At 46.4% G+C, this 21585-nt stretch overlaps 1 protein-coding gene across 1 annotated transcript in view; it reads right to left on the bottom strand.

Moving 5' to 3' along the window:
* Positions 1-21585, bottom strand: part of FMNL3 (formin like 3) — a 47927-nt gene that overhangs the window by 13410 nt on the left and 12932 nt on the right. Inside the window, exons 2-5 of the mRNA XM_063074608.1 lie at positions 7894-7977; positions 5783-5863; positions 5441-5517; positions 2122-2205 (exon numbers count right to left, since the gene is read on the bottom strand). Of these exons, the coding sequence (XP_062930678.1) occupies positions 2122-2205; positions 5441-5517; positions 5783-5863; positions 7894-7971 (320 nt within the window). The 5' untranslated portion in view covers positions 7972-7977. The remainder of the gene's footprint in view (positions 1-2121; positions 2206-5440; positions 5518-5782; positions 5864-7893; positions 7978-21585) is intronic.

The following is a 21585-nucleotide window of genomic DNA, read 5'->3' as shown; positions in this document are numbered from 1 at the left end:
CACCATTAGCAGTTTGTGAATGTGGCCAGGGCAAGGAGGACAGCCAAGATCACAAACTCACAGGGCCTTCTCTATCTACACATCCCCACATTGGCACATACCCCCTCTGAGAAATAGTCCTGCTCCTCTTTCCTATCCTTTTCCCCACTGTAGGTCACTAAGGACTGAAGGGGCATCCCCTGCAGGCTCTTCTTCCCAAGGATCATTCTGCTCAGACATGCACAGCTCTGGGGTCAAAGGCACAGTGGCCGAGGCTTTTTGAGATAGGAAGTGATATCCACAGATGCCTGAATGTTCCGAAGGAAGCGAGAGCAGGCTTTGGAGTCTTGATGATCAGGAGGTGTTTAATTCGGCTCTAAAGTAGACATCAGAGGAATCTTCCTGACAGGGAAACAGCTTGCTGGTGGCTTCCCTCCATCAATAATAGTATTCCCTAGCACTGGTACATGCAGTTTACAAATAAATGCCTTCACTCTACTTCTATTTGGCCTTACTCTTTTCCTCTCAACCCTTCCCAAAATACTCTCTCCTCCGCCCTCCTCCCCGAGTCCCGAGTCTTTCTTTCTTTCTTTCTTTTTTTTTTTTTAAAAGGTACTGTCATGCATCAAAGGTACTGCCATGGACACTATAATATTGAAGTTCCAGTATATTCTTGGTTTAGAGCAGCTGGGATTTATTTGCTTTTCAAATAAGAGAGATAGGCTTATTTGGAAAAATGATCTACAATCTTTTTACTATAAAAGCTCTGAATTAAAAAAAAAAAGTCAGTTCAGCAAATGTTTTTCATTTCTTTCTATTAAAAGAGTGGTTTTTAAAGGGATAGAAGGAGGGCTGGCCAGTTAGCTCCGTTAGACTGCAGTCTTATAACACCAAGGTTACGGGTTCAGATTCCTATACCAGCCAGTTGCCAAAGAACAAAAACAAACAAAAAAACCCTCACACATATGAGTAAAAAGATAGGAGGATCACAAGGTATGATTTATGCAAGGATGGGAATGGGAAGAGGGCAAACGTTGGTTTTAACAGAGGATGACCTGGAAAAGGTGACAGAGAGGCCAGATGTAGGAGAGGTATTAGTTAACCCCTCAGGAGATGAGATTGAAGACATGTTGGACAAAGGGGAACGGCCAAGGGGGCAAGGACAGTAGAAAGAAAAGTGAAAGTCTAGGCTAGGGCTGAGTCCCAGGACTAAGGGGATTTTCAGTGGTGGGGAAAATTGGAAAAAGTCATGGGCAAAGCAGAAAGATTGGTCTCCCTAGGGCTGACATGTCTTGGGGATATATCTGGACGTGACGGTCACCACATTTATTGTCACTATAATCCCTCTTTCCATATATTTAGGTAATTAGGTATACCACCTTGAATAATAATAAAATTAACAATAAAGCTGCTACCACAGTATAGACCTAGTATGTTCCAAACACTACTATGCTTTAACACACATTATCATCTATTCCTTACAACAGTCCTGGAATGTGGACCCCTTTCATGGAAGAGGACACAAACTTGTTTGAGATCACACAGATAGTAAAAGACAGAACTGAGACCCAAATCTAGCTTTGTCTGACTCAAAATCTCTCATTCCTTCCACTACGTTATGCTGTCTTTCCTGTACTAACTCTTCTGGTAGCCTCCAAGCCCCAAGCCTGCTTGAAAGTCTCCTGAATGTTTCGTTGTTCTGTCCAGGTCAAAGGTCATGCTCACTGCCCCTGGGTTCTTCAGCAGTGACCTCTCACATCTGGAGACTCAAAGTTGCTTCTTGAAGACTCAACTCTGCAAATGAATCCCACTAGGGCATCTCTCGCAGAAGCCAGGACATTTCCTTGGATTTCTCGCAGCCTGGCACTTGGATACTTGGGTTCTGATTCCAGGCTCTTTTTCCATATCTCTCTATTCCTGCTCAAAACACATCTTCTACTCCAGCCAACTGGCATTTTTCACTGATCCCCAGATATCCCCTTGACTTATCTGTCCACTTACATACCACTGCCTGTGCTACTCTCTCCTGTCCTGGGATTCCCATTCCCATCTTCACTGTTGCAATCACTCTTCCTCATCAAAGTAGAGTGGGACTGTGTCCTCTCCTGTTGGTCCCCAACCTTAGCCCCAGCTGGTACTCACATGACAGAACACTGGGCAAAGGACAGGTAATCCACCAACACATCCAGGCCTTTGTTTTCATCATTCAGAAACTCCCGTACCCACCTGCAGATAAAGGGAACACAGTGGAGGGGGTCTGCTAAAGTGGGTCAAGGATGAGGAGAGTGTCAGGTCATACCTGTCTGACCCAACCACACCCCCTCCTGGATCCCTCCAGAACCAAGCACTAGGCTAGGAAAATTCGGAAGATCAAAGCCCATGACAGACCCATCCTTGGTCATGTCACCAGCCTGGACCTCCTAGGCAGGGGAGCCAGGGATGGGAAAGTACAGGCCCTTCCAGTACCACTCACTTTATCGTGAAAGTGCTTCACCCATGTACTTCCTTCTTAAGGGCCAGGGCTTAATCATTTTCTGTATCCCTTGTGTCTAGCAGAAGGCCAGGCACTTTGTCCTTGCTCAATGTTTGCTGGAAGAATTGGAGAGGTATCAAGAGCATTTACCACATTCACCTGTACAGAGCTGTGCTTGACAGAGACCAGCAAGTCTCCAACCTGACTGAAGTCTCAGTCAAGATATAGGCAGGGAAAGGTCAAAGGGAGCTCTGGAACAGAGGCATATTGGGCCTCAGTGCTCTGCATTGAGTTCAAGGAAAGGAGTTTTTGGGAAGTAGTGAGCAAAGTGGGATGTGTGGGAGTTCTGTTTAGTCAGGGTGAGTTTGGCAGAACTGAAAAGACTGGGGGAATAACCAGGAACTCAAGGAATTCCAGAATGTCTATGACCACTCGGAGTCAGACTGAGTACTGATGTCTACTAAGCCAGGAAGGCAGGAAGGCAGACAATTAGGCACCCTAGGGACAATGTCCTAAGATATTTTTGCCCTTCTGCCGTCAGTCTTTTTGGGCTGAGACATCCCTGGAATGAAAGTCAAGTGTGAATCGAGGGTACTGCTATGACAGATTCATTCCACAGAACAGAGAGACATAAAACTCTTAGGATAAATAATTTACTCTCCTGAGTGCTCTACTCCCTCCAAACATCTGGGGTCTTCATAGGCCAGCTGTTTCCAAAGTGCCTTACAGGGATGCTTCTTCCCCACAGCTGGAAAATCAGTGCCATGTTAGCCGGCCACACCCCGAGCTATGGAGAGAGGCTAGAGCTGGCGCACCAGGACTGGCTGAGATTTGGCAGCAGGCTCTGGCTGAAGCTGACTGACACCGGAGCTGCCTGAAGTTCGTTTCCTCTCTGGGGGCCGACAGGCCTCCCATTTCCTGTCTGTCTGCTCTCCAGCTCCCCACCCCCTTCTCATTTCCTGTCTGAGTCTATACTGCTATTTTCGGGATCTTGTCACTTTGAGGAGAGGTTAAAGGGCGATTAGGCAAGGCAGAGAAACCAATACAAACTGGGGAGAGAGGAGGAGCTGGAGAGGCTCTCGAGTCCCACTTCTCAGCCTGCCGCACTCCAGAGCCTGAGTTCCCATCTGCTGCTCCAGCACACCCAGCTTCTGCAGGCCCTGGGGCTGATCAGGCTGTGACCAAAGTAGGATCCTCCTCTCTCCATCTTGCCCTGGGCTCTTACAACCCTGAAGCATCCACACACCAGCACTACAGTGTGACAAACTCTTCCTGCCCAGAAATCCAGGAAGGATCCTAGCCCTCCCACATAACCCTACCAAAAGAAGCCTCAGTTCAGAAGCCAGGGGCTCCTAAAATGCCAGACTCAAAGCTATTCCCTGGGAACCAAGGAGCAGATCCAGACCTCTAACTTGTGTGCCAACTGGCAAGAGGCCCCAGGCCTGGCAACCATGCTCCTCTGCCCCCAGCTCCTGGCCAGCAGCCAGAGGGACAGACAACAGGTAGAGAGGGCAGGCAGAATGGATTGTCACACACTGCTCTGTGGTCCTTTCCCAAGAAGAGCAGATCCCCATCCTCATCCTGACTACAGCAGGACTTAATAAGGAAGACAGAAGGGCCTGAGAGGGAGGAAAAGGCTGTGTGGAGTAATGCAGGGGGGTAGGTGGTGTCCAGGGCTGACATCTGTGTCACTCTTGCCCTCACACACAAGGTAACTGAGGAGCTCCTGCCAGTTCTTTCTTCCCTGAAGGATCAACCAAAGAGGAGGCTTGGCCACACCTTTCGCAGTGGCTTGGCTTTTGATGTCTGGTTCACAGATGACGTATGGAAGCCATATTCTGGCCACCAGAATGTAGCTACCGGGGCCAGGATCTGTGCCTTTCCTGTTCTCTCCTGTGCCATTTCCTTTGTGACTAGTGTTGCAGCTGCCTACATACAGGTGTACCTTCCCTCTAAAGAGCCCAGGCAGGCCTGGCTTGGGACTGGATGAGTGGGCCGTTGCCATGACAGGAGAGGAAAGGCTGATGATGTCACTTTGCTCTTTTTACCCTACTCTCAGAAAGCCCAGGAACCTGGGGCTGGAACCTGCCCAGCAACTCCACCCCAACCCCAGGCTTCACTTCTCACTCACATAAGTGCTCACTATTTGTGCCAGGCCCCTCATTCAGGTCTGTACCCTGCCTGCAGTTCTACATCAGGTGTCCCTCACTGCTTTTTGTGCATGTGCGCGCACACACACACAAACACACACACACACATTCACTCACTTTCACTAAATATACCCTTGCTGCTTACGGTTTCATAAAACTGAGGTCATTGGCCTTTTCCACCATACCTCATTAGCCCTCTGCCTACTCAGCAATTCCTGGTTCCCCACTCAGATTGGAAAAAAAGACTCCCACAATTCCTAGGGGCTCTGTCAATGGGTTGGCAGCGCCAGGGTCTGTGAACATAGAAGATGTTCAACTCCTGGCCTCCACTGCATTATATCTTCTTTCCTCGTGTTTCCAGAAGTTTCTTCTCACGAACTAAGATTGTCTTCTCCAAAACAAGCAAATAATCTGGGCACTGAAAACTCCAAATAGTCACCAAATAGGAACTAGGTCTCAGCTGCCCGCCCAGTGGAACATGTTCCCCTGACTCCCAGCCTTCTCTGGGCCTCGATTGGCCCAACACCAGGCCACAGGCAGACTCCAGTCTCAGCTGCTGTGGGAATGTCTTCCACTCAAAGCCACAGGCTGAGGACCCCAGGAGAGGCCCCAAGCTTGCCAGAAGCATCCAGTCAGCAGCTGGCAGAGTTGAGGGGGAAAAAAGCCAGAAAAGGAACAGTATGAAACTCTGGGGAACCAGAAGCCACTCAAGAGGCAACTCTGCCCTATGGCAGGGAAGATAAACAGGCAAACCATCCTCAGAAGACACCACATCCTGTGTGACCAAGTGACAGCCTGGGGCCAGGTGAAAAGGCTGTGACGGCCAAATCCAACTCACCCAATGTGGTTGGTGCGAAGTGAAATCTCCAGCTCTCTTAGGACTTTGGTGGACTCCTGTACTCTCCTCCTGAACTTCTGTAAACATGGAATTTTCTGTCATTGATGGAGGATCCCAGTTGAACTTTACAGTAGAAACAACAGGGGTAGAAAAGGAAAAGGAGGGGATACAAGAGGGTAGTTAACAGACTTTCCCTCCATTACTGGCCAGTCACTCCAGGCCCTGGCCTCAGAACCCAGAAATCCAACTCCCATTGCTCAGAAGCAGAGTCAAAGAGTTTTCTCCCAAACCCCACAGAACTATAAAGGGCAGCAAGGCAGGGCCTCCTGCTTCATACTTCACCTTCCGAGTTACACTGGGGTCCAAGAAGCTCTGGAGTTTCTGGATGTAAGTGTGAGGAGGATTTTTCACCTGGAATCGTTCCTGTAAGGCAAACATGCATATGTGTACAAACATGCATATGTGTCCTGAGGAAATAGAGCACTCATAATATTCAATGTGAGAGACTCAGCATCCTAAAGTTGTCACCTGGCCCTTAACATCACCCAAACCCCAGGTTCCCTTCCTTGACTTATCCCCAGGTGCTTCCCATCTGTTGCCATCGCCTTGTCCTCCAATTAGTGCTCCCTGAGCCAAAAATGTTTCTCTATGTCAAAACTATTTAGGAGCCCTAAAGAAGATGTGGGGATTACAGAGCTATGAACAGTACCCAAAATAAAGATATGATTGGGAAATGCTGTTTCCTGCCTGGCCAACTGATGGACAGGGGTTGGAAAGGCCAAGGTGGGGGCGGGGGGGAAGTTTGGCCTTGTAGAATCCAGTTTTCTCAGCCCTGAACCCTGCAGTTGGGACTGGACTGGTTTTGCAGCATTAACACAGCTCAGGGCTGCAACACGCTTTCTGCTCCTTGCCCAGGCTCCAGGCTCCGACAATCCAAAGCAACCTCAAATGTTGAAGGCTGCTTTCAGCAAGGTCATTCCTTGGTCTCTTCTATACAGGGCACAGGACCATGTCCTCTCTATTTTGGCCCAACCCCCTCATCTTACTCAAGAGAAAAAAAAAAAGACACTTAGCATTCTGGTCTTATAAGGACATCCACCACCAAGATATCTGAAGAGCTGGGAGATGGAGGGGCTGGAAAGTGTCAAGGAAAATGATATAATGTTAGGAAATAGGACCTAAAAACAAATGAAAGAAAAAAAAATTGAGAAAGAGTTGAAATTATGTGACTTAGAAAAGACTGAGAGATTATTAATTAAAGAACCTCAATACTAAAGGGTTACTGTTCTCCAAACCCCAGTCAGGTGCTAACCACCTCCTTTTAATGCAGAAGACAGGGAAACAGGCCTTTGTTGGAGAAGAAGGGAGTTGGACTAGGATCTCTGAAGCACAATCCTAGCTTAGGTCAAGCAGCATGACTTGAGAGGCAGTTGGACAGGATAGTGAGCATAGACTTGGCATCTGCTTGCTTGAGCCCGACCCTGGCTCCAACACTTACCAGCATCAGGCAAGTTACTGAGCCTTGGGTTCTTTATCTAGGAAATGCAACAGTGCCTTCCTCAGAGGGTTTCGTGGGGATTAAATAAGATACTTCAGTGTGTGTCCAGTACTTGGTCCATAATAAGAACTCAATAAACATTAGCTATGATTTTGTTCAGAGCTTGAAAAGAAATACCAAATTTGTTCATGACAAAGCTCCATGGCAAAGTGCTGGGTAAACACACTGCCCACACTCTGCACCAGCTACTTCCATACCTACCAGAGATAAGGAAGTGAAAGCCAACTCTCCCAGCTCTGCAGAGAAGCTTGTCTGAGTTCACAGACTCATGACTCGTGATCTTCAAATGCATGCAGGGGAAAGAGCCAGGTTGGGGTTATTAGAAGATCTCGATTTTGAGCAAAGTAATAATGATCTCTATTCTCTGGACTGGAAGAGTCCAGCTCTAAACACTATTATGTAGGGAGAGCTTCCAGTCTTTGACTGTTCTGAGATGGGAATAGGAGACTAGGGGATTAGGAATTCTCATTCTTAGAGGCTTATAGATAATGAGAAACACCCTGCTACTTGCCAGGTCTGGGGCAGAGTGAGAAATAAAGGATCCTTTGGAGTACCCAGACAGGCACAGCCCTAATCCTGGGGAAAGGCAGAAACGGGCTCTGCTGGGAAAACTTCCAAACTCCTCCACAGCTGACCCTATACCCAAGACCTACATAAACCACCTTCAAGCCACTGCCCAATGGAAGAAATCAAGACAGTCCTTTGAAGGCACTAGAGGGGAACTTGGCCTACCAGCTCTTGTCTCTGTTGTGAGAGTCATCTTAGAACAGAAAGTGAGCACAAATGGAGGCCAAGCCCAGGCCAGGATTCCTCAAAGGATCCAGAGCTGGAGTCAATGCCTTGTTCAGCCCAAGACACAACTCTCCACCTCCCTGCCTCTCCCCATATCCCATACCTGGTCACAGATCAGATCCCACTTCTTCTCATTGTCATACTGCCGCAGAAGCCGGGCCTTGTCAGGAGGGAGGTTCATGGAGCTCTGAGGAGAGAACCTGAGTCAACAGGGCTGAGATTTCCCCCAACCTGGAGGAGAGAAAGGCTAGACTACCCAAACCTATCCCCCTCCTGGGTCCTCTCACTTCACCCTGATACTCTGTCATTGATTTGGAAGGCTTGGAAAGGCGAAATAGTCCTCCTTCCTCCCCTTCATATTTAGTTGAGTTTGGTTCAGAAATGTTTCCCAAACCACGGGTCATGGAATCAATTTAATGAGTCAAGTTTAACTTTATGTTAAATGCATATGAGCATTAAAATACAGTAGGATAGAAGATACCAGAATTCATTGCAATTAGGAAGTATAAATGTTTCCTGAAGCTTTTGTTTCTTTTATATTTCATGTATATACATGTGGATATACATGAAATCACACAGAAGTCATGCTGTAAAATGTACTTCTTAACATAAAAGTCAAAAAATTTGAAAGCTACCAGTTTAAAACAGCAACTTTCTTTTTTTTTTTTTTTAAAAGATGACCGGTAAGGGGATCTTAACCCTCGACTTGGTGTTGTCAGCACCACGCTCAGCCAGTGAGCAAACGGGCCATCCGTATATGGGACCCGAACCCAGGGCCTTGGTGTTATCAGCACCGCACTCTCCCGAGTGAGCCACGGGCCGGCCCAAAAAACAGCAACTTTCAATCTGCCTTTCCCCCATGACCTGAGGGACCGGTGACTTTCCTGCACCATGCACTCCCATGGGCGAATCCTGACCCACCCCCAGCCTGTGTAGATGCTGCAACTCTACCCTTCTTCCCTATATCATCCTACAAGTGGATGAGAAGGATATTAGCATAAATATAACTGCTCAGATTTTTTAAAGAAAAAATTTACTAAAGCTCAGAACTCTACTTATTAGTAGCAAATTACATGACATACCTCCCAATTAATAAAGACACAGCAAAGTGTCCTGATGCCTTGTTGAATCCCTCTAATGCAAGATATTTAAGGACAGCGCAGGAATCATTTTATTTTGTTCACTACTATTTGCTGAATGAATAAAGTGTGAGGGAACGAAGCCTAAGGCATCTGTGGACAGCCCCACCCACGCCAGGAGGCTACCTTCCCCTCCTTAATCCCTCTTCAGCCAAGCCTCTCTTCTAATCAGTCCACCTGCCCCCGTTCCAGGCCACAGACTTTGCCTCTGAAGGTAGCCTGATGCTTTAATCAGATCACTACACCTGCCCTCCCCCCCATACTCTTGAATCAAATATGATCAACCACCTGAAGCATCACAGCTGCCTGATAACCCACATGGCTTCCCACAAACCCAGTCTCGCACCAGTACACTGTCAGCCATCTGAAGAGCCTTCCTCTTGTCTCTCTCCTTTACCTAGTGTCCTGAGTTCAGCTCTAACTCCCTGGTAACCAAGCATGACCACTTGGTTTACCTCTGCCCACTCCTTGACATCCTCATCCCTGGGGACATGGATTGTGTGCGCCCAAGGTACCTAAGGAGTCACATAGGCCCTACATTATTCCAGAATAAGCAAAAGAATCTTGGGAGGGGATCCTCCATTTTCTAAGGAACCAAAAGAAAATCCTTAAACATCATTTATTTCTGTCATACTTATGTATTTAATATGTACTTATCTCACAATACTATTAAACCAGCTGTATGCTCACCTAGCCCCTAAAGGACTGTCTATTCTTATCCTGACATGCACCTAGTGTAGAGTAAGTTGATGGTAAACCTATGATTAAGAGGTCCCAGTTCTGAGCTTTGGGTCCAGCTACTGGCTGGAAATAGGGTCATTATGGCTCAAAAAAGTAGGGCTGAGGTCTCTGGTTCAATGGAAGAATTCAGGACTACAGAAGTGGAGCAAGTGAGAGAAGAAAAGGGGAGGAGACCACCACATCACACCTCTCTCCATGGTTTGTTTTTTTTTTTTAAGATGACCAGTAAGGGGATCTTAACCCTTGACTTGGTGTTGTCAGCACCACGCCCACCCAGTGAGCTAACCAGCCATCCCTATACGGGATCCGAACCCGTGGCCTTGCTGTTATCAGCACCACACTCTCCCGAGTGAGCCACAGGCTGGCCCTCCCCGTGGTTTCTGCTAACGCATGAATCTCTCTGAACTTCTGCTGGAGAGGGGCTAACCAAATCCTCCCCAGTGGTTCTCTCTAGAACCACTTTGCTAAGGGCCAATCTTGGCTTGTCTGTGTGGATAACAGGATGGGAGCAGGAGGCCTGAACAGAACAGGGACCCAAAAGTCAAAGGCAGGCCCAGAGTAGGTCCTCAGCCTATCCTGGGCCAGGATGCTGCCAGCTGACCCCAAGACAGAATTGAGCAGAAACAGTCCTCAGGACTGGTCCTGGCTCTGTGCACATCCTGAGCACATCAATGTCATCTGAACATTTCTCCCAAGTCTATGCCATGAAAATAGTTTTCTGTTGTCTCCCCTGGAAGAAAGCTGCGGGGAGGGGAGAGGGGGCTGCCTGTTGCTACTGGGGCAGACTTTACATCCTGTCTACACCAACTTCCTCCCTAAGCCAACCACTGTCAGCTGCTGTGGCCTCACATTTCCCCACCAGCTAAACTGGTGAGGAAATGCTTGGTCCCCTCTGGGCTTCAAAGACTGAGCAAAGTCATCCCCTTTGGGAACCCTGGCCTAAGAACATGGAAGAAGCACATCAGGGACCTGGTAAAACTTTAAATCCCCAGGGAAGGTGAATCCCCAGAGTATGGAAACAGGTGGCAGAAGCATGAAGCAGCTCTGACCACAGGCCCACATCCTCCTGTCTAGAGCTTTGGGTAGTACTTTCTGGACAGTGGTCTCAGCTTCCTCTATTTCCTCTGGGCTGAAGTGTGATGAGGAAGAAGATGGGGAAGGGGAATTCCCCCAGCTTCCAGCATTCTCACTGTACGGGGTCACTGACTGCAGGTGGGAGGCACCTGCCAAGGGCGCAAGACCAGGACGTGGCTGGGACAGTTCTCTTCCTCACAGACAAGGGTGTCAGGGCTTCTGCCTCCACCTGATAATGTGTGTGAGTCCGGCAGGGCTCCAATTGTCTGAGGAAGCCACTCTGCCCTTAGGAAGGACAACTTCCTGAGTTCCGGGGACAGCCAGGGAGCAAACCTGACATGGTTCCAGTCTCAAAGGTTTGTTTCCTTGAGATTTTTCTTCAGTGGCTGCATAGAAGGCAGAAACTGTTTTTCTTCAGTAGGCTCACTGAAGGCAGAAACTGAGCTAAATTCCTGCTAACTCCTCATTGAGGCCCTTGCTGAACAGAAAGGAGGCAGCAGGTGTCTTGGAGAGGAGAGGGCACTGAATGTGGGTGGAGCTGGAGATCTTAGGCCTAAGATCAACTTTGGGTTCTTCACAGTTACCAAATCTTGGTGAACTTATCCATAAATTGGAGAAAATCTCACTACTTCACAGGGTTTTATGAGGATTAAATGATAAATATTTTGTCTGCGTGTGTCTGGAATGCTGTGGGTGTTCAACACAGTTCCTTTCTCTTTCTCCTGAAAATCCTCCGTACTGTTCTGACATCCCAGGGACCTGATCCCTTGCTCCTGGGTTGTCTCCCTATCTCCGCCTCCATCCCTCCTTCAGCAACTGCTTCTCAACACTCAGAACAATCCTTACCCCTTCTTTGATTCCTTCTCTGGTTTCCTCCAAAAGTAGGAGGCAATTTAAATACCACTGTCCTTGGGCAGGGGCAGGACAGAGACCCTAGGGAGGGAGTTAAGGGAGACAAGTCACAGCCAAATCCATCACAATAGGAGATGAGAGAAGGGAAGATAAACTCAAACTGAAAGCACTCTGGGACTGATTTCTAAATCAGAGGGAACCAGCAAGAAGCATAATAATAAAAACCTGTAAAGGGAAGAAGCCGAAAGGCATGGATCTGATGCTTCTCCAGCAAGGCTGCTCTGGTTTACTGCCAGTTTGAGGCCAGGCAGATGACCCTGCTCAGTGGGTTCCATGTGAGCAAGGACCCAGTCCATCCAGCAACATTTCCTTACTCCCCACCTGACCTGTCAGCTCCAGTGAAGCCAAGGAGGAGGGAGGTGGCTCTGGTCACAGAGGTTCCCTCCCCTTTCCTACTCTGCACCACCAGCCCAATTAGCCCCTCCTTGTTTCCTTCCCACTGCAAGGGAAGGGAAATGCTGATGGGGTTTGGAGTTTCTTTCAAAGCTGTGGGCCCTGCTCTGGGACTTGCCCCTACTCTGCCAGTCTTCTTGGGTCAGGCCTGGGGAAAACCCAACAAACAGAAATAGGAACCACCAAAAATTCCCAACTGTTTCTGCTGGTCTCAGTTGATCATGATAAATCTTAGGAACAGAGACAAAAATGGCATAGCTCCTCTGACAGACAGGGAGTGAGATGTCTGAAACGTTCCTGGAAAAGGGATTGTGGAGGCTTTAGGGAAGGCAAGCAGGGGCTGTTTATTTTGAGCAAATACATAAAAGTGAATTGGTGGTTTTATTAATGTTTCCCATCTGAGAACCATCTCCCACCAAGTTTCCTATGGCTGGTAGCTCCAGCCTCCATGCTCAGCCCATGGAGATGGGGAGCCCTGGGGAGCTAAATCTAGAACTGCCCTACAGATGAAGTGACACACTATCCTGGGCATGCTTCTCCACATGCTGCTGAGCTCCTGGATGTAGCTGCCACCAAGTCCTCCCTGGCATCCATAGATCAGCCCACTGCACAAAGAAGCAGAGATGAAAAGTGATGAGAAGGCACAGTTTGGGAGTCCAGGAGACTGCTGTAGAAGGAGCTGTAGCTCTCTGTTCCCACCCTGTGTTCCTACTAGGATCCCCCTCACAAACCAACCAATCTGCCCCCCAAGCCAATGGCAAAGCAGGCAACACAAGAAACAAAGGCCCATCACCAGCTGCCAAAAGGACAGAATGGACCAGCCTGCCCTCCACGTGTCTCTACTAGTGGGCAATAGGCTCAGCTCTGGCCAGCTGGGCTCTGCCTCCCAAAGGGCAATAGCCCATGGAGGTGGGAGGTACCAGCTCCTACTGCCTTGGCCCGTTGGTGGCCACAGCCAGCCTGGCCGCAGTAGCAGCTCCCAGACAATGAGAGTTATTTTCAGCCAGCACTTTAACACAAGCCAGCTGGCCAGTATGCAGGGCGGGAGTCCTCCTCCACCCAGCCCGCCCAGACAGCAAGGAGGCCGGAGAGCCCAGCCCACTGCTCTCCACGTCACTGTTTGTTTATCTCATTGTTTCAGCACAGCTCTCCTAACTCCCCCACCAAACTGTGACCCCATCAAAAGAAAACCAAAAAATCAGAGAGTTTGATCAAAGGTCCAAGAGCTAAAATTAAAAAAGGTCTAGACATGGTAAGCACAGCTGCCCCTCCAAACCCCCACACTTTTCCCCAACCCTGTTACTGGCTGGAGTAGCACAGGGGAGGAAACGGAACAGATCGATGGCCAGATCTCACTGCAGTCCCCACAGACCAAGGCCAAGCCTGGCTTCACTGCCAATCTGGGGAGATGAAGCTTAAGACTGTTTTCCTCACCGGCCTCCCTCCCATCCTCCTCTCCAGAGCTTGGGTTTAGAGATTATAACTTGAAACAGATAGCCTAGAATAAGCCCAAATCAACTGTGAAAGGTTCTGGGTGGAAAAACTCTATCCTGAGGCAGAAAGGAATTCACAGGAACAGTCAAGGACACTTGGCTGGAAGGAGAGGCAGCCCCCTCCCCAACCTTGATGGAGTCGAGGTAAACACATCAAGCAGGCATCTGCACACCAAAGCAGTCAAGAATAGGAAGGGGTGGAAGACAGCAGATACCTCCCTGGCCTCTATGCCTCCAGCTCTGGTTCTGCCACCGCACATCCTCGACAGTGCAGCTCCCCATTACTCCTCACCTCCCTCCCTATGTGACCCTGTGCACAGGAGCACGTAGGTACAATACAAATCTCTAGGCCTGAGTTGCCCTGTTAGACATATGGGAAAGTTTTGGGGGTACTTTATGAAAAAAGGCATCAGAAAAGTGGGTGCTCCTTGACTTACGTGTCTGTAATTGCTTAGGTCTGGCTTTCTGTTTCTAATTGAAGCTATTACTTTGGGGGTGAGCTGCCAGGGAAAAGCCAGCTCTCACAGGCTCAGAACCATGTCTAGAGAACATGCTTCTGTGATCACTGATGACTCTATAACCAGAAATGACTTGCTGAGCAGTTATGAGCCAAGTCCCCGAGCAGCTAGGAGGAAAAAGAAATGTATTCACCAGATGTCTCCAGCTGAACTCTGCAATTCACACCAGGGAAGTCAGATGAAGGAGGGGTCCTACAAGGCCAGCATCACTCAAACAAAGAAATGGCTTTTTCCAAATACAACTCTACTCCTGAGGCCTCTTCACCCTGGAGGCTTCCTCCATTTGATCTTGAGAAGGCAAAGGAAATTGGCTATGTCCCCAATGCCAGTAAAGCCCCCAGCTCTACCTTCTGCCACACTGTTGGCCACACACCTGACATCAAGTAATCTCTGCAGGTAACCTGGTCCCCAGACCTTGGCTGAGGCCACTCCTTCTGATCTGCCCAGTCAAGAAGTACACAATCTCAGATAGGAGAACTCCTGTTATCCTTTCTCAACTGAGCCCTCAGGCCCTAGCTAAAAAGTCACTGCCACAGCAACTTGATCTGTCTGCTGGCTCCTCAGCCCCTCCTCGCGGTTAGCCAGACCCACACACTCCTCGGTTATGCAGAATGGAAACTATTCCACTGGGGGCAGCTGGTTTTCCAAAGCTAAGGAATCTTGGGGTAGAGCCTCACGTTCTCCATCCTGCCTGGGGAACCTAATAGGCAGTGCTACTTCTCAGAGGACACAACAGAGGTCACAATATTTTGGGGTCCCATCCTCCTCTCTCCCCACACCACAGCCCTTCTCTCACTAAGGCCCAGGTCTCTCATCTGTCTTTCTCATCCATTCCCACTGTCACCACCCGGATGGGCCCTTATTGTTCCCTCCCGGCCCTCTGGGATAACCTTCCAACTGACATCCTGCACATGGATGAAATTTCCAAACTTCAAGTGAATAAGATTAATCATGTTTCTTCTTGGTTGAGAAATTTCCTCAAATTCCTTATCATTTACACAAGAAAACCTAAACTCCTTGGCCTACTGCTGTTAGCATCTTAAAATAAGAAAGAGTTTCTGAGGGCCGGCCTGTGGCTCACTCGGGAGAGTGTGGTGCTGATAACACCAAGGCCACGGGTTCGGATCCCTATATAGGGATGGCCGGTTTGCTCACTGGCTGAGCATGGTGCTGACAACACCAAGTCAAGGGTTAAGATCCCCTTACTGGTCATCTTTAAAAAAAACAGAAAAAAAAGAAAGAGCTTCTGAGGTAAGATTCTCTCCTGGCTGGTCCCAACATCTCTGACCAGCATCATCCTCTCCTGCTCTGGATGCTCTCTTTCCTGGGACAGCTTCTCTTGCCATTTCCTAGCCCTAGGATTTGCTTGTAACTGATGTTTTCCCAATCTTCAGAATACCTATCTATTACTACCCGACTTAATATGCAACAGCTCTGTGACTACCCAACCTAAAATAATCAGCCCCTTTTCTGAGCTCCAAACACAATCATATTTAAGAACGATATGGCAGAGACCTGCTTGTTATTCCGCAACCTCTCCTCATTTTCCTTTGTAATGAACCTCCAAAGTTCAGGTAAACACTTGACAGCCTAGAATGAATACATTTCTCAGCTTCCCTTGCACTTAGGTATGACTATGTGACCACGTGGAATGTAAACAGAAGTAGTGTGTACAACCTCTGAGAAGTGTCAATAAAGGGAGGGAGTATCAGGCTGGCCCATGGCTCACTCGGTAGAGTGTGGTACTGATAACACCAATGCCGCAGATTTGGATCCCATATAGGGATGGCTGGTTAGCTCACTGGGTGAGCGTGGTGCTGACAACACCAAGTCAAGGGTTAAGATCCCCTTACCAGTCATCTTTAAAAAAAAAAAAAGGAGGGAGCATACCCCTTTTCTCCTTTCTGTGTCTAGCTGGTTGGAATGCATATAGCATGGCTGGAGCTTCAGCAGCTATTTTGGACTGTGAGGTAATCTTGGAAATGAAGTCCACATGGATGAAATAACAAGAGAGAAAATACCTGGTCACTGATACCATGGACCTTTAGCACAAATTGAATGTGTTCCATGTAATATCTTTTCATGTGCCTGTTTCCTCTATTTACAACTAAAACATGAATTCCATAAAGGTAGAGGTCATGCCTTACCCTTCTTTGAATCATGCAATTGCTTAATAAATAACTGATTGATCCTATTACTACCTCTCCCACTACCAAGTCCCTCATTCAGCCCCCTGGTTATTTGTGGGGAGAGAGGATTCTCTAACTTATCACCACTATCCTTGCTATTTCTGGGCTCTCTCACCTATAATTTGCCTTATGTGCTACAGCCCAAACTACTTTCTATATATGTTGCTTTTCGTTCAGCACACTCCTACTTATCATTCTGAGTTTCATTCTGTCCTCAGTCATGCCATAATCTAAGCCACTTCTCTACCCTTCTCTTTAACCAGACTCATCTTCTTATAGCCTGCTAGACCATAGACTCCTGAGCACAGGGATCACCATCAGCTTGTTTACCACTGAAGGAGGTGCTCAATAAAGATTGGGCAAATCGAATTTCTCCATATATATACTCCTCTTTCTCCTGTCCCTGTTTTCTACTCCATTACACTCTAGAGAGAATGCCTCCTTTCCAACTGTCAGCCATGTCCCTCCCCTAATTCACAACAGATGAAATCCCATCTTTTCTAGCAAATCTTTCATAAGTGACAGTGGTAAGATCCACTCCTCCGTCAACAGTGTCTCCAAACATTTACTAATTCTTTTTATTTATTTATTTATTTTACTTTATTTTTTTTTAAAGATGACCGGTAAGGGGATCTTAACCCTTGACTTGGTGTTGTCAGCACCAGGCTCAGCCAGTGAGCTAACCGGCCATCCGTATATGGGATCCGAACCCGTGGCCTTGGTGTTATCAGCACCGCACTCTCCCGAGTGAGCCACGGGCCGGCCCTACTAATTCTTTTAAAATGTGTTCATAAAGTTGTGATTTGTGGTTAATGTTTCTTCACCTTTTCTAGAACATTCAATAAATATCCTTGTTACAAATTTCAGTGACACAGAGTCACGTATACAATGTGGTGGTTAAAGCACTGACTACAGAGCTATGCTACCTGCATTTGAATCCTGGTTCCACCACTTACTAGTTGTGTGCCCTTGGGAGAGTTACTTAATCTCTGTGAGCCTCAGTTTCCTCATCTTTAAAATAGAGGAGGTAGTACTAGTACCTACCTCATAGGGTTGCTGTGATGATTAAATAAGCTAACAAACATAAAGTATTTAATTTAATTTTTTTTTTTTGGCAGCTGGCTGGTATGGGCATTCAAACCCTTGAGCTTGGTGTTATCAGCACAGCACTCTACTGAGTGAGCTAACCAGCCAGCCCCTCAGATATAAAGTATTTAAATCAGAACCTATGGGCTGGCCTGTGGTTGGCTTACTGGCTGAGCATCGTGCTGACAACACCAAGCCAAGGGTTGAGATCCCCTTACCAGTCATCTTTTGAAAAAATAAAAATAAAAAATAAATCAGAACCTATGTGGTAAATGTTACGTGTAATTCTAGCTCTCCTTTTTTGCTTGGGTTTTTTATTCAACATTTAGCTGGGAAACAACTATACACCAAGCACTAAGCTAGAATCTGGGGATATCAAAATAAATAAAGCATGATCACTACAATGAGGAAGTTTATATCCTGAGGAAAGGCAGACAAGCAAACCGGGACTCAGCATAGACAACACGGATGTGAAAGAGGCACTTGCAGCATCTTAGACTGAGTTCCTGCAAGAAATGGTACAGATATAGTCTTAAAAGTCAAGCAGAAGGAGGTCAGGCAAAGACAACAGAGGAAGGAAAAAGGTGATATTTTAGGCAAGAAGACAATATTTGCAAATATGTAGAAACACAAAACACCGTAACAAATCCAGAAGTCTGTAAGTGATTGGATATAATGGAATGAAAGTGTGCTTGAGGAAATTACAGCAGGCAGGAAACAGCCAGATGACAAAGGGTCTTATGAGCTAAGGTAAGTAGGTGGGCATAAGTAGGATATCAATGACAATAATCTATTAAAATGAAAATAGTAATAATGACAAAAGCTAACATTTATTGATAGAACTGCGATAAGCAATCTATTTGAACTATTTTATTTAATTCTCACAACAACCCTATGAAGTAGGGATTATTATTATTCCTATTTTGCAGGTGAGGAAATAAAGGCCCAGGGCATATAACAAGTATGTTTGAACCCATATAATCCACAGGTATGTGGAAACCACCTAACAAGAATTTGAACGCATGTCTGACTCCAAAGCCTGAGCTTTTAACAACACACAATACCTCCTTCGAGACAATGAATTATATTAGTCCTTCTCTGTGCCTTTCTGAATTATATACATCCTTTAGGACCAACCAATACAATCTCAACCTTTCTCATGAAACCTCCCCCAAACAACTCAGACCTCTGTACACTCCTTCTCTAAATTTCTGCGGGGTTTACTGCCCCTACCTCCTGTTAGCAATCATTCATAAACACACACACACAATTATTCATATATATACATATATGTGTATATTCAATCATTCCTTCAGCAGCAGTAGTGTCTTCTACATACCATGCACTGTGCCAATTGGAAGACCTATTTCGCCTTGTGATAATTCTTATATATTTACAAAAAATGTGGGAATTTGAAGCTTATAAATATTTACTCTGGACCAAGCACTGTGCTAGACCTTCAATTATAATATTTCATGGAAAAATCACTTTGCTCTCATACGGTTATTCACTTTTCACATTTTTTATTTCCTGAAGTAGACCATAAGCTCCATGAGGGTACGGAGTTTGCCTGAACACACTTGTTCCTAGACAAGGATGCCTGACACACAGAAGCAGCTTCATAGGTGTTGTGAGCTGCCCAAGTGGACAGCAGAGGCCATCTGCGGGACAGCACTCTATCTTACCCAGGGCACGAGCCTGGGGCCTACCTCTGGATTTCCAGGAGTTTCATTATAAATCCAAGAGCTTATCATCAAACCATAAAACTTAATAAATCCCTTCCTACTTCCAGACACACGTGGGAGGGGAATAACTCCTGCTTTACAGAAGGGTAAACTGAGGTCCAGCAGAGGCACACATTTGTCACAAGTCATATCAGCTGGGGAAAGGTGCTAGAAGTCCTCTGTCTCTCCTTTTTCAATTGCTCTCAAATGAGGGTACATCCTCAGTGCCTCAGTACTTCTATTCTTTTTTGAGAAGAATCATAATGACCTCAGTCTGCTCTTGATCCAGGAGCTGTTCTCCCATTGGTGTCCCTCCATACCTTTAAGGCCAGAGCTTGATACAGAGGCCATGGCCACCCACACCCCAATGCCATTTTTGAGTTGTTCCAGCTTTTTTGCATCTCATTTGATTGTGCAGCCAGAAAACAAAATACAAAAAACACCTATTTGGAGTTACCCTTCTGAGAATCCTTCCTCATGACCCAAAGAAAAACTGAATCTTCTCTGCTTCCTGAAATGTCTGGCATCCTAGGTGCCATATTCACTCAGGGGCCAAGGATGGGGAGAAAAACATTACTGAGCGTCTCTTACATGCCAGACACTTTTCTCACATGATCTCATTTACTGCTCTCAGTAACCACTGGGGGTAAATGTTATTATGCCTGTTTAACTGCTTAGGGAATTAAGAATCTGAGATCAACTTATTCAAGGTCATACAGAGAGCAGCAGAACCCAGATTCAAACCCAGACATGTGGCCTCCAACATACAGGCTTTTCTATTATTTCCTGCCATCTCCTTATAAAGAAAACATATCTCCATTTCTAACTTGGGAAGGTCCAGCTGGATTTGTCTTACTAGCTTTGGTTGATTGTTGAACAATGCTTCCCTGTCCAGCATGACTGGATGAAACCAACTGAACGAGGTATGTGTGCTGGACACCTGAAGTTCAAGCCTTCTCAGAATAAGAGAGAGACTATGCAGAGCACAGAGACAAGGAGACTGTCCTCTTAGACACCATTTGTTGACAAATCCATTGCATCTGAGTGGCCTTTTAAATGCTCCAGAGTGCTATAGATAACAGTATGGGGCTTTGAAATCAGGAATGACCTGGATTTGAATCCTGGTACTTTTCATGAGACAGTAAGAAATTTATTAAACTTCTCTGAACCTCAGTTTCTTCATCTATAAAATATGGATTATACTACATCTTATAAGATATCTATATCTTATTTATAAACATTAAATGATGCAATGAACGAATGAAAAGGATTTTGCCATGGTGCCTGGCACAGGAGAAGAAATTTATAAAGAGTAATTGGAATGACCTACTCCATAGAAGGTAACTTGAGTCAGATGTGGCTAAGTACATATGGAAAATACAATTTTATAGTACTTTAAAATACATAAAAGAGAGAGTATATAGATATGAGGGTCTTCAAAAAGTTCATGGAAGGATTTGTATTATCTTTTAATTCTATTTTTCCACAAACTTTTTGAAGTAATCTCGTACAGCTGAACAGGTTAAACATATGTAATACACAATTCCATTATCTCATGTGATCCAATAATTCCTTAGGTTAGAGCAGTTGGACACATGCCCCTTTCAAAAGAGAAAACTGAGACACCAATGGCCACCCAGTCAGGGAATTCACAGTAAAGCTGGGACCAGAATTCTGTGAGACAGAACTGAATCACGGACTAAGCTGCTCTGCTATCTGAGCAACTGAGTGATCTGGGACAATTCCTCTAACCTTTGGGCCACAGTTTTGCTGTCTGTGAAGAATTTTGGAGATTTTGCCAGGTTATCTCTAGCGTCCCCACCTTATCTCAAATCCCTCCCTTCCCCAATTGTCTCCTGACTTCTTCAGGCTAAACCTGAGGTCCAATTCTGCCACAAATCTCTAGTTTCGGCCCCCTGAAATAACTACTCTTCTCAACAACTCTGCTTTTCTCCTTGTGACATTACATAAGTCCTAGGAGTCATCACTTTCAGACTGAAGGGCTACGCTATCTGTGAGAATATAGGGAAAGGCCTCAAATTTTACTTGACCAGCAGACACTGATGACTCTCTAATATGTATTTCTTTCCCAAACTTTTCCTTTGAGCTTCAGCTTTAAATATCCAGCAGCCCATTAGACATTCCACCCAGACATCGACAGTTTCTGCAACCTCACATGTCTCAAACGGGCCTCAAACCTGCCATTCTTTTTTTTTTTTTTGGCGGCTGGCCAGTACAGGGATCCGAACCCTTGACCTTAGTATTGTAACATCACACTCTAATAAACCTTCCACTCTAAGGTGTTTCTTCTCCTGTGTTCCCTTAACTGATGGCACCTCCATCTAATTAATCTAGCAAGCTGTAAATCAGGGTGTCATTCTCAGTTCCTCTCTTCTAATGTCAAATCTCATCAGTCATCAAGTCTTCAAAATTTAATCTTTTTAAGTCTTGACTCACTCTGTCCCATCATCTTCATTGTGCAAACCAGCCTGGTTCAGCTCCTGTCGTCATCATCACATTACCAAA

The sequence above is a fragment of the Cynocephalus volans genome, chromosome 12 (genome assembly GCF_027409185.1).
Source record: "Cynocephalus volans isolate mCynVol1 chromosome 12, mCynVol1.pri, whole genome shotgun sequence".
In the NCBI taxonomy this organism is placed as follows: domain Eukaryota; kingdom Metazoa; phylum Chordata; class Mammalia; order Dermoptera; family Cynocephalidae; genus Cynocephalus; species Cynocephalus volans.
The sequence above is the reverse complement of the archived record's forward strand: the minus strand, read 5'-3'. Positions and strand labels throughout refer to the sequence as shown.